Source organism: Recurvomyces mirabilis (genome assembly GCF_035927965.1).
Source record: "Recurvomyces mirabilis strain CCFEE 5264 chromosome Unknown scaffold_15, whole genome shotgun sequence".
NCBI classification, from domain to species: Eukaryota; Fungi; Ascomycota; class Dothideomycetes; order Mycosphaerellales; family Teratosphaeriaceae; genus Recurvomyces; species Recurvomyces mirabilis.
The window spans coordinates 663,413-680,619 of NW_027041949.1; the positions used below are offsets into that span (position 1 = coordinate 663,413).

Consider the following 17,207-nt stretch of genomic DNA (forward strand, 5'->3'; position numbering starts at 1 on the left):
TTGAGTAGCAAGTCAGTGGAGTTGAGACCCGATGTCGAGGCAAGCCTGACTCACTGAATCTCATACATCGGCTCTGAAAGTTCCGGTGGGCTACAAATTGTCGGTGGAAGCATAGCATTCCATCTCGTGAACTCGCTATTGAGGTTCTGTAGCCCAGCCATAACCTGCTTTGGCTCCTGTAAAGCAAGATGGCCAAATAACAAGTCATTCAGCTTTGAGATCAAGCGTGTCAGACCACACCTTTCACGGAAAAGGGTGTCAACTGTGTGGTCGTAGCTGCTCTCCTCTGACAACATCGAAGATACTGAAACCTGGGTCTGTGGCAAGATAGGCAGCTTGGACAAACTGGGATCGATGGGTTGAGATACCCTCATGAGGCCAATACCGCACGCCCTGGAGAAGACGTCAGCTGAGGTTGTATCCCAGGTAACGTGCGATCTTACACATCCATATGATGAGCTGTCCAGGCCGCACAGGTTCGGGCCCGCGAGTAAGCAAGATCCTGTGGGCTTGATGGGGCTTTGGCAGGCATCGATAATGCCTTGTTCATATTGAGGGCGATGGCAAGGAACACCATGCCTAGTCTGTTCTTGCCGCGAAAGCTGCACCTGAATATCCTTAGCTCATGGATCAGAGCAGCGGTCCTTGCGTGAGTATCTTACTCCATCGATAAGATCACAAGAGCATGTAAGTTTTTGACCGATGCTCGCCCACCCTCCAGGAGCCAGAGCCTGAGTGCTTCATTATGGAAATGCATGCCGCGGGTGATGTAGTTAGTATTGCTGTCCACGAAGACTCCATGCCTCTCTGTGTTCATCTGATTCATGTCAAAGGGATCTTTGGCCCGGCCGATTCGTCAGCTTACACAAGTTATGGCGCAGACACTGTGCACCAAGAAGGGCGAGCAATACTTGCAGCCATGACGTCCCGTCCGCATGTCATCCAGGAAGAGATCGCCCTCTACAAACCTCCAATAAATATTTACAGATGCTGTGAATTCGTGAACAAGATGTGAATTTAGACCGTCGGCATCCGTTACTCTCGTCCACGGCTTTGCATGTATGTCACCAGCGCGTGTGCTTCGGCTTGCAGGACTCTGGAAGTGGATGGCGTCTGTCTCGCTTGTCCATTGTTTGGAGGCACCTTTGACGGTAGGGACGATGTGTGTTGGGTCGGGTCCTTGAGCACTCGACTACCAGAATCAAGTGTATTAGGCAAAAGTCCTACAGTGTTTGGAGATCGGTCAACAGTTTGCCCAAAGTGCTGCGGCCCAGAACATGAGCCAAGGAGCAACTTCCCAAATGCAGTCGTGGGATGAAGGCACGTGAGTGTTGTACACAGCTCCACATACGCCTCAGTCTTGTGATGCTGTGAGATACGTCCTTAGCCTAAACCTGTCCCTTAGTCTCCCACCTAATCGGTAGTAGGATGATAATGCTAGGACACCATGTAGACGCCAGATTTGGATACTGCCTGACCACTCTCTCAATTTGTGTGTGTCTAGCGCGAACCCTTGTGAATGCACGTTCCACCGTGGTATCAACAATGAATATTATAGCGTTGTTCTGAAGCACGGCGTGGCCATCGTAGCGTGAGCACCTTGAGTCACGAATGCAGTATTGTCATACGTCGACTGCTCACCACAGAACATGTCATTGCCTTCTCCTCCCAGCAAGCGATCATGGGTTGACTGCCACGGAGAGGACTGTGGGCATCCTCACTGTCGGAGTTGTGAGCGAGTAACATCGTGTCGAAGGCGGCCGAAGAAGCCTGTGCTGACATGCTATAGTGCATCGGCAATAGACACAACCTACTACGATGGCCGCTGGCCGAAGCTCCTCTACGAAGCTCATTTCCGGAAAGCGAAGGCCAGAAAGGCGTCGACGTCCCGTGTTGCCGCTGGGACACGTCCGGCATCTGTTGCGCGATGCGCGGTCCACACATGGGACTCCGCCACCTGGCTTCGTGTGATAACGGCTCTGGAGGATACCACAGTTCGCGAGATCCTGCTTCCAACCAGTCAGACCTCGGCACACGCCCAGCAAGCTATCTTGAAGGAAGTCGAAGCCAAGAAGGTGTCCGACCAGGTACGGGAGAACTCGTTCGCCCATGCTTTCAACGAGGTCGCCAGGATCTACAAACGAGTACAGCTCTAGCTGCAGAAGCGATGAATACCACAACTTGGAACAGGCCATTGAGGCAATCAAAGCAATCATTGAGAGCATTCAGGAGCAAATCTCACTCGAATTGACATTTGATTCGAAACGGAACGCACTGCTCGCTCAATGCGATGTTGCGGAACAGTGTATCCACGGCCCTGGTAGCGATCTTGGCTCCTCGGTCCGCGAGAGTTCCCAGTACAGGAACGATTTCGGCACCGCTTTGACACATGTCCTTGAGCCAATGTCTGACGAAGAGATTGGCCTGATCAGGGATGATGCAAGACTTGTTGATCGGGTTGTAGAGGTGAAAGATTTCGCAGACAGCTACTGCATGGAAATGGGTGTTGACAGTGTCCTTCGGGAGCTTGAGGCAGATGATGAGGCCGAACATGATGAGGACGAAGGAGCAGAGGCGGAAGACGACGAGAGCGTTGACTATTGCAAGTATATAATTCCAAGCTAGATATTGGTAAGGGTCTAGTGTGTTCAATCTAGTCAGTCATAAAGCTTAAAATGCCGTGCAAGCCACTATGTATATGTTGTGGGAACCTTGGTGACGCGGAACGTCGAACTAAGAAGTAGCACTGGATAGTGCGAAGTTGGTACTGACATATCTGCACAGACCATGGTTCTTAACACATCGATCCTGAACACAATCTGCTCAGCTGAAAATGGTGGAGTGAGCAGCGCGGCGCCGACACAGTAGTTGAATGTGTCAAGTGCGCGATAAGTGAAATCCCTGTTTCCAGAACCAGAATAGCAGGTGGTGAGATCAATGGAACTTGAGTCCTCGGAGCACATCGTGACCGCGCGCCCGTGTCTACATCCACGGTTCCTCAGCAAGCAACACATATCACCCATCGAGCCTCCTTCAATCTTGCTAGCCTTCTTCAATTATCCTTATCCAATCTTGCTAGCCTTCTTCGACCTTCCTCCTTCAGTCTTGCTAGTCTCCTTCGATCTTGCTAGCCCTCTTCCATTCTGCTCAGTACTTCGCGTTCAACTTCCAACCAACCTTCATAACCCTCACAGTCGTAAATGCTACGCCGGCACACACGTAACACAGACCAGTGAAAAGCGCCACGCCCCAATAAGCTCCTCCGCTGGCTTGGATGATTGCTCCTGCAATTGGCACTCCTGTAAGAGTCCCAAAGGACACAATAGTATAGCAAGTTGCGTAGTAGCGTCCGTACTCTTGAGTATCGCACAGCATGCCGACACAGACCGGTGTGAGAGAGATGTTCGAACCTGAAGCGAACCCCATGATGACCGCGTAAGTGACGATCAGACCGTATACTGCCGACTTGGGAACATGTTCGGCTTCCGATAGAACAGTAGCTGGAAGCCATAGGCCAAGTGAGCTTGTCAGACACCCGAGTGTAGTGCCGATCATCGTGTTGTACCGTCCAAACTTGTCAGCCATGTAGCCTGGGGCCCATCGACCAAGCGAAGAGCCAGCATTAAAGATCGCAATGATCTGGAAGGCGAAGGTCTGGGTCATGGCGCCAGAGACCAAACTGTAGCTCGCGAGATACGTGATCGGCACAAACAGCCCCCACTCCAAGAAGTACGTTCCGGCCGTCGCCAAAGCAAAAGCTGGTTGTCTGAAAATCGTGAAGTCCGGAACGACCGAGCCTCCAGATCTGGGTGGTAGTCGAGTTTTGATCAACAAGTTCGCAGGAATCAACAAGGCTATGAAGATGAAGCCTTGGATTCTTGTAGCCCAAGCGAATCCAAGCTTGGGTACCAATGATTGGAACATCAACGGGAAAATGATGCCGCCGATCGAGCCGCCTGTCGCTGCGAGACCAGTGGCATTTGCACGTTTCTCAAAGAAAAAGTGGCCGATGGCTGATACGGCTGGTGTGAAGATTAGGGATGTGCCGATGCCACCGAGCACTCCAAAGACGACCATGAAGTGCCAGTACTCTATGAGACGTTAGCTGCAGCATTTTGAAAGGGAAAGAAGATCCACCTACTGGTACAGAGCCCGAGCAGAAATATACAGAGTAGGAGGAATACCGTCCCAGCAGCTACCAGCATACGTGGTCCTTTCGCATCGAAGATGGGTCCAATCTGCAGACCACAGAAAAAGCTCAGGAATACATAGAGGCTGAAGATCCATCCAATGGTACTCTCACTGTACTCCGACAACTGATTCTCGGCGACGTAGGCCTGGTAGACACCAATAGTGTTCATCAGACCAAACCCGGCCGTCATGCCCGCAAAGGAGCCGAAGACGACAAGCCATGCTTGTAGACCTCCTTCAGGATAGATCACCTCAGGTTTCTCATTGCTCCCGAGGGGCGAGCGAGGCGCCTCGATATCTTCAGCTTCCTGATAAGCCTGGGAGGCGAAGTCCGGTGACCGGGAAAGACTGCATGGTTTCTCCGAACCAGAAGTCTGTGGTGAGGTTGTCGGGTTGAGCGTTCGGTCGATACTGTTGTTTCGTGGTAAGAGTCCTGGCGTGCTGCCTTTAAAGAGCCTGCTCATAAGCTGGTGGGGTTGTCGTCCAGGGTGGTTTCAATCGCTGTAGCGCGGTGGCGACAGAGATTCCGACATAAGAGGTTTTGGAGTGAAAGGTAAAGAGGAAGGGAAAGGACCTGTCACAGTATATATCCTCTACGCCATCACATTGGCGGTGTGCGAACCATACTTTTTCTAGCGTCATGACTGACCATTGCCGGTGTGCCGACGCGGCCAACAGCGGTGGGATTCCGTCTTTGTGATTGTCGGTCGTCGCCGAGCAACGTCGTCGTTGTTCTTCTCACCCTGGTAAGCTTTCGTGTCACCCAGAAAATGATAACTCTTCTCCGCATCTTCGAACATCTGTGTCGCTGCCATGAGATGGCGGAGGTGAGTTGACCACGTTGTGCTGATGAGGTATGGGCCATAATTTGGTGCTATCGATCATCAGACAGAGGGCGCGATAACAGCGGCACAATTGAGGTAGTTCTCCGATCCGACTGTACAAACAAGCATCGATACCACTTACGCTCCATTGTTTCGCTGGCTCAGTGCACGCCTCTCGAATTGGCAACGTCTTGGACCGAAAGTCATGCTTGAAAGCAATGAGCATTTGTCTACGCCAGCTTCTCCTCATCTACCTGGCTTTCCTCATTCGGTCCACAATGCACCGATGCCTGCCCCACTTAAAAGTAGCATGCTGCCGTCATAAATCGGCATATGGTTGACAGAGTCTCAAGTTGATGCTGATAAGTACGTTTCCTCACGATGTGAATGACCATTGACACTTTGGAAACCTGAACCACCGAATCACATCTCAATCAGGTCTGAATCCAAGCAGTCTCACTATCACCATGTCTGTCCCGGATCGTACCAACGGTACGAATGCCAGCAGAGGTGCTCAAGCATCACCACCACCGAAGGGCATCTATGTTCCCGTCCCTACATTCTTCGCCAAAGAGGGCACATCGTCCTACGATGAAATCACACCTCCGCTCGATCTCGAGACCCAGTCTGAGCACTCGCTCTTCCTCGTCAAGGGCGGCATCAAGGGCCTCGTCATACTTGGCAGCACGGGCGAAGCAATCTTCCTTCGATCTGAGGAGCGCAAGAACTTGATCAGCAGCCAACGGAAAACATTGGATGATGCTGGATACAAGGATAGACCAATCATTGCGGGCACAGCCACGCAGCAGATCGATGATACGCTGGAGTTAATCAAGGAGAGTAAAGAGGCTGGTGCTGAGTATGCCATGGTTCTCGGACCAGGCTACTTCGCTCCAAGTACAAGTCAGCAGGGTATTCAGAAGTGGTTCGAGGCTGTCGCAGATCGATCGGTGCTGCCAGTAATGATGTGAGTTTTCCAGTATGCTACTAGTCAGGTCCCGGCTGATGATGATAGATATCACTATCCGGGTGTTACCAATAACCTATACATTGCTCCCTCGACATTCGAGAAGCTAGCAGCACATCCCAACATTGTTGGCACGAAGCTCTCGCACGGTATCATCGACGACCAGACGCTCATTGCTGCAAATCCTCGGATCGACCACGAGCACTTCTACGTCTTCACAGGTCTCGGCCAGAATCTACTGCCGGTCCTGACGATCGGAGGTGTCGCAGCCATCGATGGTCTAGCCGGAGTCTTCCCTCGCATCGTCGTAAGACTGTTTCGCTTGTTCAACGACAGTGCGGCCAAGGGCACCACTAAGAAAGACATTGACGAGATGCGTCTTCTGCAGTACAGGATCTGTGAAGGCGAGAAGCTTGTTGCGGCATGGGGCGTCGTAGGTATCAAGGAAGCCATAGCTCGGATGTGGAATATGGGGAGCAAGACAGGCGGACGCCTTCCTCTCGCTGGTGGATTTCAAGACGGGGAGAAAGAGTGGCAGAAGTGGTCCGAAGTCTATCAAGGCTTGAAGGAGCTCGAAGAGCAGTTTAAGTCTGAGGGTAAAGAAAGTTAGAGGTGTGTTGTCGATTGATGGTCGCCATACATTGAAGTCTCCCGAAACTAGAACGACCTAGTAAGTTCATGAGCGCTCATCTTGGACAAGTTCTCTACCTCTTGGTCTGCCCCAGGTTTGACTTTTGAAACCAAAGCTGTAGCAGTCGTGAAGGCATCGAAGCGAGCAGATCGTCTGTCGGCCTCGCTCAACCCCGAAGCCTTATCGCTTTGCGTACCGAAGCTTTTGTGAGAAGAGTCGTGACCGGACGTCAAAGCTTAAAGTCATCCTCTGCCCGTGCACTCCTCTCGTACCCTCGAAGCGTTCACCCACCCGTGAACGGTCGTTGTGGGGAAGGATGAGATTTCACGGGAGCACGAGCTCAACCCGTGATCTTCCGCAGGACCGTGAGGCTCGATCGAACAAGCAGACAAGCACACACTCCGCAGTCAGTGCAGATCGTTGCTTTTCCAACCACACGTCTTGCTCGGCATCGTCTGTTCTGACTGACGATGTACACAATGCTTCGGTCAGTCGACCAGCCTCCGCGAGATCGACACAGGCGAAGGCTCCGTTGTCGCATTATCTAATTGTAGCGCTAAGCGAATAGAGTGTTGCTGGACGGACCCGATTCGGCCTCGTGTATGACACGCAATCGGCGGGCCGAGTCGAGACGCTCGCAGCATATTGCGCATTTGCTCGATCCTTGATCCTGGCGGAAAATTGAAGCTTATACGATCGTGACCCACGACAGCTCTCTGCTCGCCAACGACAACCATCGAGTTGTGAGTGCTGAAGGTGTAGTGGGCGATATTGTATGGCATCAGCAATGCAGGAAAATTTTGAGCATTGGGGGCTAGGTGGTGTGGGCTGGATGCAGCACATTCGTCAGCCCAGCACGCGATTGGCTATTACATGTATCGAGTACCTCCTCACGGCGTTGGACTGAGGCTTGCAGGGCTAATCAAAAAAAGTCGACATGTGCCGTGCAACCTTTTCAGAGCATGTCGCTGCAGCTTGGCTGCTTGGGTGAGCATGCTGCAGGAGCTGGACGCTTTATTGACTTTTCTGCTCGGCCAAAAGTATACCATCAGCTCTGTGTACGTACAGTCCACCACGACTGTCTAATGTCTTCAAGACAACCAAACAACCGACCGACCCGGTTGCCATCCACACCAAAGATCGTCCGGCTGCACGTAGACGAAATGACACGGTAGGGTGTGACCTGCATGAGAAAGTCCGCTGTGTGCGTGACCACCCCCAAAACGTGGCGAGAGACGCAGGTACGGAGTGTGCCGTAGACGTCAGTTGGTTGACCTTTTCATGCTATCCTGCTACTTGCTCGCTCAATCGCTATGCTGTCGATTATTGTACACTACAGTATGCTGCGCTGTGAAGCTCCAAGCCACCTGAACCTTAGTGGTGTCAATCTGTCTGAAGATCACTTCTGCCATAATCATGGCAAGAATCAGAAACTCCAGCTCTTTTCAAAAGCATGATGCACCTTGTACATGAACCTTCCCCAAATATACCAAAACCATTTTTGGCCAGCAGAGCTTTTCCAGTGGCAGATGATGCCTCCGTTTGTGTCGCCTCATCTACCTCTATAAGCGCTGCTGATGCAAGAAAAGAAGAAGCCGGCGCCGTGGGTATCGAATGTGTCAATCGTTGTCGTTAATCGTGATAAATGTTCGTCATTTGAGAATTTGGAGTATGCACCTGCGGATCATATGCAGGTAGCTGATCTTGTAGAGGTTCCTGCTGGAGGTGGTCGAAAGTTTCAGACTTCCGACCATCAGGGATATCGGAGCCATACTGAGGAAGCCGGATCATGCGAACACGGTTGTCGGCATCAGCACCATCTCTGCTGCCCCAGGTTGTCTGAATCACACGTCAGCATAGAACTCTCAACGCTGCGCAAGTCAGCTTACCTCGCTCAACGTTAAAAGGCCCCATAGTTTGATTCCACCGTGCAAGTAGCCAAAGCCGATGTATACCCAGAGTAGCATGACGTCTGCCGGGTTGCGGAACAGATGTCCCCAGAGCTTGACAGTCTTACTGAAAATGAATGTCCATGCCGCCAGGAGACTGAAGAGCGCAACACGCTGCCCGTGCGACCAACCCGAGGATGCTTCGAACCATGAGTAAAACATGAAGATATCATACGGTAGAGCCCATGCAGTGATAGTCGTCTGCAGCACAGAATACGTGCTCCAAGGCTGTGTCCACCAATAATGTCTTTCAACAAACATGCTGGTCAAGTTACTCCTCCAGTTGCTGCGAACCCACCGCAAACACTGGCTGATGTATTTTGGTGAGTCCTCTAGCGTGGTCTGCACTTCCGCCTCCTTATGGTACTGCATTGCGATTTTCCAGCCATGCGAGTACATCCAACGGGTGATGAAGTTATCATCGTCAGCGTTGAGCTGACATGTCCTCCACTCCTCATGCGTAAAGCCATGCGTGAAAGCCTCGTCCTGTAATATGTCCGTCCGGTAAGCCACTGTTCGACCAGACAGGCAAGGTAGACCACCATCGATGTGAAGACACGCTGAGCAGTCAAAGTTCCTTCTTTCCAGATAACAGGCACCGAGAAAGCTCCAGTAACTCGTCTTCTCTGTTCTTTTAAGACGTTGGGAGGTACCCACGCCACCCATCTTCTCATCCTCAAAAGGTGCCAGCATCCAGTGCAGCACCTTCTGAGGCCAGATCACATCATCGTCGACGAAGACAGTGATCCTCGTGGTAACCTCTGGGATAGCTCGACACATCTGTCGCCGCTTGTTCGCTTCCCGAATGCTCAGCACTCGGATCTTCTTTGCATTGACCGCATTGGCGACCTTGTCCAAATTCTCCACATTCGCATCAACAGTGACCAGTATCAGCTCCCGTGGCTCAGTGGCCAGACAAGTCCGCAGAGTGGTCTCCAGTGCATCGCCACCGTCCGCAATGGTCGGCAGAATGATCGTCACATCGTCTGATGTGTAGGACGGATTTTGAGGTATTGGTATGGGCCTAAAGGTCCAGTGTGAGACGCAATTGACAATTAATCGCACATAACGAAACAACCTGGCCAGAACAATTAGCTCACGTGCCACAGCCAATGGCAACCAAAGATCTTGGGACCAGTGTAGAGAAAGACTTACCAAACAAATACTGCAACGAAAAGCCAGGAAACCATTCTGTCTACCTGCGTTAACGAGAGAAAGATGCAGCGAGCCGGAGTCTACATAGGATTGCTGCGTATACAATGGAAAGGGAAAAGATCAGAGAAAACATGTGGACATATAAGCCTTAACCATTACCTTCCTCGGTTGTCATGCGAGAGCGCTTAGGGTCCAGTCCATGCTGGTGCTAATGTTTTATTAGTATGCTGCTTGCGTGCAAAGCTCCATACCCTGATGAGATCACCAAAAGGCAGGTAGATAGAGAGAGGCGCGTATAGGATGGTCCACCTGTCCTCGAATGGGAGCTGGCCTGCATCTGCTTGCAGGAAAGCTATGGCTGGCGTCCCCTCATTCCGCTTGCTGTTTGGCAAGAGAACTGACAGCAGTGGGGTCGTGCATTTCAACTAGCTTGAGAGCTCTGTGATTCTCGTCTCGCCTAAGCGTACGGCGAGCTCGGGAAAGTGCTCGTGCGGGCAATCTGGTTGTTGTCTGCCGCGAACGAGCGCTGCGACTCCGCTCCTCTGGCTGTTATTGCAGCCCACCATTTAGCGCCTCAATCACTGCTCGTTCTGTATGGCCGACGGTCAGATTCCGCTAGATTGTCGGCGCCAAATGCACAACGGGTGAGTCTTGGCGGCTGTGGTTTGCGCAACGCTCTAGCGGAAGGTCACTGCTCTCTGTTGACAGCCGCTCGAGTCGCTCGGCCTCGCAAGCCAACGCATCTTCGCTTGCCCTTCATGTGAGACACACAGCAAGCGTAGTCATCGCTGGGTATCGCCGATGGGCACGAGCGTTGAAGGGTCCCGGGTCACCCACAACGGCTAATGACGAATGCGCTAGCGAAAGCTTGGAGGCCACCCTCGCCTACTTGCGTGCAGTGGTGCCGTCCGGTCAAGTGTACCTTTGCACATCCGCGATTGCATGGCTGCTTGCAGACGGCGGCCCTACTGATCGACAACGAAGAGACATAGGGACATGTGCTCGTCCATGCTGCTGCCATGCCATCGTGACCAAGCGAATTGAAGGGAACACTTCGCTGCGTATCTTTGAATGCAGGCATACAACACATGTGAAAGGCGGCTCAGCGACGGCCCACGGCGACGCCGGGTCATGAATTGCTTTCACCCAGCCGAAGGAAGAGTCCGTATATGGATAGAGACCCTTTGTGGGGATTAGTGGATGAGGCGAGTCTCAATGGCTTGCAGCTGCAGATCTTGGCTTTGCGAAAGTTGATGTATGGAGTTTCTTGTTGAGGTATTCATATCAGGGCCGGAATGACTTTGGACGCCGCAGATCGAGCAAGACAATACCACGCCTGTGCGAGCTGACCATCGGGCGATGCCGTGCCTGCGTAGATGATGTGCAGTCGAAGTGACGATAGTCAACTTCGATTCCGACGTGATGTTGGGAGATAGGCAGGCACTACTAGCGAGCTTTCGACACCGCAATGCACAACTCATGCAACCAGACAACCTCCCGCAGAGCTCTAAAACCTGGGGATGATGTTACACTCGCGTGAGCTGTAGCGCTGATCTGCCCGTGGAAGAGCATCCCCGAAGCCACTACATTCTTACCTTGTAAGCCATTGAGTGTCTTGTAGCTCTATTGAATTGCTCACCACTTGATGGCAATGCGGCTGGGCTGCCCGTGGTCACTGGTGAGGTAGAGGGGAGCCGCCGCTACTTCCAAGTTTCCAATCGCACCATGCTTCAACATTGCTTGCGCAACTTCCGCTGATATCGCAGCGTGCAGGGTCACTATAGCCGGCCTCCGTATCAGCGTCAGGGGACATTCTTCCGCGGCTGGGGCAACGGGAAGACGAATGATGCTCTGGTCGTGACTGTTCCGTACATTCCACTGCTGTACGGTCCGTCTTCCCTGGTCGTACTCCTTCGCTACAGGAATTGACACCTTTAGTGCCCGTTGCTTTGTAGTGCGTGGAACACTTCGAACTCATGTCCAGTACGAATTGCCATATCTGCGTAGAGTGGAGAAATTTTCTCGGGCGTCGATCGCTTCCCACGCAGGTACCGCTTAGCTGACGGCACCAGATGATATGAGCACTCATATTGACAAGGACTGAACACCATTGGCTAAGTGATCCTGCTCCAGCATGCCCATCGATTGCATGATTGCTCTGTCTCATCTATTCAAAGGGATCTTCGAAATCATGTGAGTGACTATGACCATGCAACGGCATGCCCTGGCAAAGTCGCATGAACAGTCCCACAGATTAGCGTAGTCAGTAGGCAATTGTGCAACACGGCTGAGAGCCTCAACCCGTGGCGCGTGACAAAGGCCATTCTGGGAAAGGCGTCGCAGGTAACCGCCATAGGTTCAATGTACCGACAGGCTGCTGTGTAACGCTGGCGTCTGCTTTGCCGCCGGTAGGTCCTATCCGTTCGCCGGCGACAATGCCATCGCGTTCTTGCGTCAAAGTGGTGGCCACAAGCACAATCTTGAGTCTTATTGCTCGCCATTTGGACATGCCCTGTGACCAACGCCACCCGAGTGTCCTGCGCGTGAAGTTCGCCAGAAGAACAAAGTAGCACAGCAGACTTGACGTCGTGCCGTGCTGTCCGCGTGACAGAGTCGATTATTGAGGCTCCGCTCAGGCGACCGGCATACCGTGCGTGCGTTAGGCAAGCAGGCGGCTAGATATGCAGAACGGATCATGAAGTACCCTCGAGGACTTGCGCCATGCAACGGTACCTGATGGACGATACCATCCAGCTACACATGGCGCTGCCTCTGCGCGTAGCCTTAGGGTCTTGATCAATCCCAGCATTCCAAGATTGAAGGACAGGCTTGTTCATGAAGGCAATGTCCCAACTCCTTCCCCTCTCGATATGTTTCTTGGGCTCGGTACTGGTTTCGAACGGCCGTGCAGCATGTCAACCGTTAGTCTCTCTCCGCTGATGCAAGACTGGAAGGAGGCTTCGTACTGCGATTATTGTTATCATTGACGTCTCTGAATAGCATGCTTCCGTGCGAATGGAAATGTGTTGTAGGTAGGTAGATGTAAGCATCTGACGTCGTGAGCATGGAGGTTGATAGAAGCTTTAGCAGCGTCAGGCAAGTGCGTTCGACAACATCACCTCATGACATCAATATCACTGCGCACGAGTAGCCTACGCTTGAAAAATGTTACCAACCTGGAATTGATAGTAGCAAATAGGTTGATATGAACAATAGTACACGCGCCAACATCTCCCACGACTTGGCGCACGCACTCACTTTATCTCCACAGGTGCGTCCTGCTTGCTCCATCTCTTGCTCATCTAACACCACACCACCCTCCCCTCCTCATCTCCCATTACACCTTTTCACCACCTACTCGTGGTGGCCATGCTCACCCCGATAGCCGATAATCTTAAACCTGCCAATCATCTCACCGACAGTGAAGAAGCCCAGGACCTCGGCTACAACCACGCCCACAGAGGTCAGAGCCGCGGTGTCGAAGTTGCGGAGTTGGCTGAGGAATGCCTCGGGGTTGTTGGCGGCTTGCTGCGCAGTATTTTGTGCTGCATTACCAGCCTTCGAAGCCGCTTGCGTGACCTGCGATTCTGTCTGGTTCAGAAGCGCTGAAGGGTTGCGGATGGCGTTCTGGACGGGTTGGAGGTAAGTCTGGATGGTTTGCATGTTGCTGGTGCTGTAAGTATAATACTTGCGTTCTTTCTTTCGCACCAGACTTACGGAGGGTACATGTTGCGTCCTTTGAACATCAGCTGGCCAAGTTCGCCAACAACGCGCGCGTAGTAGATGGTCGGGGGTACCAAGCCTGGGAAGATTAGTATTGGCATTGGCCTATGCGACATTCTCGTAATGCTGCATACCTTGGGCAAAGTGAATTATCTGGCCAACTCTTCCGGTAGCCTGTGATGCCGCATTGCTTGCCGACTCCGCAGCACCACTCACAGCGCTACCGGCAGAGCTCGTGACTCGCGAGAGACCTTGTTGTGCCTTGCCAGCGATTGCCGATGCGCCCTCTTTTGCTTTGGAAGCGGTTGAGGAGGCGGCATTCGCGGCTTCTGTAGTCGTCGACGCGGCGCGCCTTTGCACCATCCATCTCGACTGGCGGAGTGCCAGGCGAGGTACTAGCCGGGCAGACATTGTGTTGAAAAGAAAAAGAGCTGAAGAGAGATCTTCTGCGACTGGAGCTCTTGAAGCTGTCAGTCTCCTGGCAAATCCAGCCATTGCGCTTTTGCGGGAGGAAGCGGTCGGAGCTCGGCAATTAAAGATCTAATCTAATCTTTAGATCGAACAAGAACATCTTGAATTTCTGGACCGCGAAGAACTGGCTTGCCTCTCATTAACATGGATCCTTTGAAATTGCTGTCGCGCAATACGAAGGGCTTGTCGAAGAGACGGCAAAATACTGTCGTGACTCCCTCTACTGGTCAGAATGCCTACCCTCAGCTGTACAACCTCGATAGTGGCGCATTCATCTCATCAAAGAAGCGGAAGCGAGTCGAATATGTGGCTGGTCCGCGACAAGGACACTCAGACGGGACAGACTTCTTCGGCGCGAACACAAGCTCCGTCCCGTCGGGAGCTGCGGTGGTAGCGCTTAGCCGGAGTGACGATGAGGAAAATGACCTGGCCGACCACGAGAGGGATGCACGCCCTGTCGTACCTTCCCAGCCTAGCATGTCAGAGGAGGAGGCGAAGAGTCTCTTGAAGGAACACAAGATCAAAGTCACACACCTCAATCCTAGATCCACGAAGAAGCGGATGAAAGCCACGAACAGCAGTAAGGTGTCGAAAGCTTCGCTGTATCCACGATCTCTACGCTCCTTCGGTGAGCTACGTGATCAATATGGCATATCGAAGAGATTGGCGACGAATCTGGACGATCAGGGATACACAACGCCTACCGAGGTGCAACTAAGTGCATTGCCTGTACTTTTGGACGGCTCTGTGGCAAGCATGACTTCTGGTGATGCAAGCATGAGCGAGTCTGCGGATCACAGCGTGGACATGCTCACCGTGGCGCCAACCGGAAGTGGCAAAACTCTGGCCTTCTTCATACCAATCCTGCATCGTATGCAGAGCCGGCGCAAACTCGACGAGAACACTGAGCGAAGACCTTCCGCGGTGATTCTTGCACCGACAAAGGAGCTTGTTGGACAGATTGTCAACGAGGGCAGGAAGCTTGCTAAAGGGACTGGTTTGCGCGTCACTCAGATTCGGAAGGGTATGCAATTGTCGTCAGGTGACGGTCTTGTGCGAGAAGATGGAGATGATGAGACCGCAGGCGAGAAGTTAGCTGAACAGCCTGCCGTCAAGGCTGATGTCTTGGTCAGTACACCTGGGCTTCTGTACAGTATGCTCTCTACTGAGTCCGAGGACGTCACTGCGGAATCGGGCGAGGTATCAAAAGTGAAGCACGTGGAGCGGAATGTTGCTGCGCTCTCGGATGTGCAAGCTCTAGTACTGGACGAAGCAGATGTGCTCCTGGATCCACTTTTCCGCGAACAGACGCTCGGAGTATGGAACAGTCTTGACCATCAAGACTTGCGAGTCAGTCTGTGGTCAGCAACAATGGGCAGCAATATTGAGGAGCTCACCCAAAGCACGATCGGAAGTCGAAGGCTGCGTCTCGATGCTCAGGAAGCACCACTCATTCGTCTGGTAGTCGGTTTGAAAGACTCTGCAATACCCAACATCGAGCACAGGCTGGTGTATGCTGCGACTGAGCAAGGCAAGCTGATGGGACTGCGACAACTTCTGCATCCTGCTGCGTCCTCGAAAGACACTGGATTACCACTACTTCCGCCGTTCCTGATTTTCGCCCAAACGATTGAACGAGCTGTAGCATTACATTCCGAGCTGCTATACGACATCCCTGCCGAAGCTGGAGGAAGCACTCGCATCGCAGTCCTGCATGCCGATCTGTCCGACACCGCACGCGACAGCATTATGACCCGTTTCCGCAAAGGCGAAGTGTGGGTGCTTATCACGACAGACTTGCTTGCACGTGGTGTGGACTTTCGCGGCGTCAACGGTGTTGTCAACTACGACATACCAACGTCTAGCGCAGCATATGTTCATCGGGTTGGCCGAACTGGCAGAGCTGGGCGCGAAGGTGGCGTCGCTGTCACACTGTACAGCAAAGAAGATATACCTTACCTGAAACATGTCGCCAATGTGGTGGCCATGGCGCCGAAGCACAAAGGTGGGCCGGTATCACAAGGCGGGCTGCAGCAGTGGCTCGTAGATTCATTGCCTAAGCTCGGCAAGAATGATAAGCAGAAGTTCAAGAAGCGTGGTGTCGAATCACGTACGACTCATGCCGAAGAACTGGACCCCAAGTCTGCACGTCGTGCACGCATCAGTTCCAAAGCTGGCTTCTTACGACAAGCGGAAAACAATCGCAAAGGGGCTGTTGAAGGGAGTCAGCGACGAGCCAAGCTCGAGAGTGAGAGTGTGGCAGCGGTGCAAGATGCCAGCGACACTGAGTTCGCTGGATTCGACTAATGCCAGCATTCTTCTCTATCGCTACTGAAAATTCACGAATGCTCCGCCGTCTACCAGAAGTTGGGCACCAGATACATACGCCGCGAGATCACTGGCAAGAAAGACTGCCGGACCTGCCATGTCATGCGGCTGCCCCAGCCGCCCAAGTGGTATCCGCCCCTCCATATACCTCTGCTTCTCCGGGTCCGCGAGGTCCTCGTCGTTCAGCTGTGTGCGAATAGTTCCCGGCAGCAGAGCATTGCATCGGATATTGTATTTGCCGAGTGCGCAGGCGGTACTCTGCATTAACGATGTGATACCCGCTTTCGTCGGGGTGTAATGGGTCTGGCCTGCACCGCCCACGAGCGCTGAGATCGAGGATATGCCTATGATGCTTCCGCCTGCTGGCTCTTGTTTCGCCATTTGTTGGGCGGCGGCTTGGACGGCGAAGAAGGCGCCGTTAAGGTTGGTGGAGATGGTGAAGTTTACCAGGTCGGGAGGTATGCTGCGGAAATGTGTGAGCAGTGCGCTGTTCATCACTCACTTTCCGTACCACTCACGTCAAGAACTCTGCAAACTCGCAGACTCCAGCATTGCTCACGAATATATCTAATCGTCCTGCAAATGCTTCTACAGCTTTTCTCACCAGCTCTTGTCCTGTCGCTGGTTTCGATATGTCTCCGGCTACGGCCAACAGCTTCGCTCCCTCGCCCGCCTCTTTCTTCATCTCTTCATATTGTGCTGCTGACTTTTCGTCGGGGAAATGATTGACTGCTACACTTGCACCTTGTCGAAGGTACTCGAGTGCAATGGCTCGGCCTATGCCTGTTACTGCTCCCGTGATTGCTGCTACTTTGCCTTGGAGTAGCTTGGACATATTTGGCCAAGGCTCTGCAGCTGAAGAGAGTTACCGAGAAGGAATGGAATGACACAACTTACTCGCGAAGTTTATACGGGCACATAGTATGTGATGCTAGCAAGATATGTTCTGACATGCTCAGAAAAGACGC

General features: G+C 52.6%; 7 protein-coding genes across 7 annotated transcripts; 3 read left to right on the forward strand and 4 right to left on the reverse strand.

Moving 5' to 3' along the window:
* Positions 1–1,649: 1,649 nt before the first annotated feature.
* On the forward strand, positions 1,650–2,625 carry LTS14_006220 (uncharacterized protein; the record flags this gene model as incomplete). The annotated part of the gene is made up of 2 exons (XM_064838918.1): positions 1,650–2,144; positions 2,191–2,625. The coding sequence occupies 2 exons, from the start codon at positions 1,650–1,652 to the stop codon at positions 2,623–2,625; spliced, it is 930 nt and encodes a 309-aa protein (XP_064693743.1).
* A 522-nt stretch (positions 2,626–3,147) lies between these two features.
* LTS14_006221 (uncharacterized protein) lies at positions 3,148–4,655 on the reverse strand (the record flags this gene model as incomplete). The annotated part of the gene is made up of 2 exons (XM_064838919.1): positions 3,148–4,091; positions 4,142–4,655. The coding sequence occupies 2 exons, from the start codon at positions 4,653–4,655 to the stop codon at positions 3,148–3,150; spliced, it is 1,458 nt and encodes a 485-aa protein (XP_064693744.1).
* An 827-nt stretch (positions 4,656–5,482) lies between these two features.
* LTS14_006222 (uncharacterized protein) lies at positions 5,483–6,592 on the forward strand (the record flags this gene model as incomplete). Its single annotated transcript, XM_064838920.1, has 2 exons — positions 5,483–5,982; positions 6,031–6,592. The coding sequence occupies 2 exons, from the start codon at positions 5,483–5,485 to the stop codon at positions 6,590–6,592; spliced, it is 1,062 nt and encodes a 353-aa protein (XP_064693745.1).
* A 1,653-nt stretch (positions 6,593–8,245) lies between these two features.
* Positions 8,246–9,752, reverse strand: GT2 (Type 2 glycosyltransferase; the record flags this gene model as incomplete). The annotated part of the gene is made up of 3 exons (XM_064838921.1): positions 8,246–8,452; positions 8,503–9,586; positions 9,718–9,752. The coding sequence occupies 3 exons, from the start codon at positions 9,750–9,752 to the stop codon at positions 8,246–8,248; spliced, it is 1,326 nt and encodes a 441-aa protein (XP_064693746.1).
* A 3,319-nt stretch (positions 9,753–13,071) lies between these two features.
* On the reverse strand, positions 13,072–13,851 carry ATP20 (ATP synthase subunit G atp20; the record flags this gene model as incomplete). Its single annotated transcript, XM_064838922.1, has 3 exons — positions 13,072–13,384; positions 13,435–13,519; positions 13,575–13,851. The coding sequence occupies 3 exons, from the start codon at positions 13,849–13,851 to the stop codon at positions 13,072–13,074; spliced, it is 675 nt and encodes a 224-aa protein (XP_064693747.1).
* A 204-nt stretch (positions 13,852–14,055) lies between these two features.
* Positions 14,056–16,218, forward strand: ROK1 (RNA-dependent ATPase rok1; the record flags this gene model as incomplete). Its single annotated transcript, XM_064838923.1, is given in 2 exon segments — positions 14,056–14,935; positions 14,954–16,218. 2 exon segments carry the CDS (start codon positions 14,056–14,058, stop codon positions 16,216–16,218), a joined length of 2,145 nt encoding a protein of 714 aa, XP_064693748.1.
* Positions 16,219–16,239: 21 nt separating this feature from the next.
* DHG2 (L-rhamnose-1-dehydrogenase) lies at positions 16,240–17,074 on the reverse strand (the record flags this gene model as incomplete). Its single annotated transcript, XM_064838924.1, has 2 exons — positions 16,240–16,702; positions 16,758–17,074. The coding sequence occupies 2 exons, from the start codon at positions 17,072–17,074 to the stop codon at positions 16,240–16,242; spliced, it is 780 nt and encodes a 259-aa protein (XP_064693749.1).
* Positions 17,075–17,207: the final 133 nt, after the last annotated feature.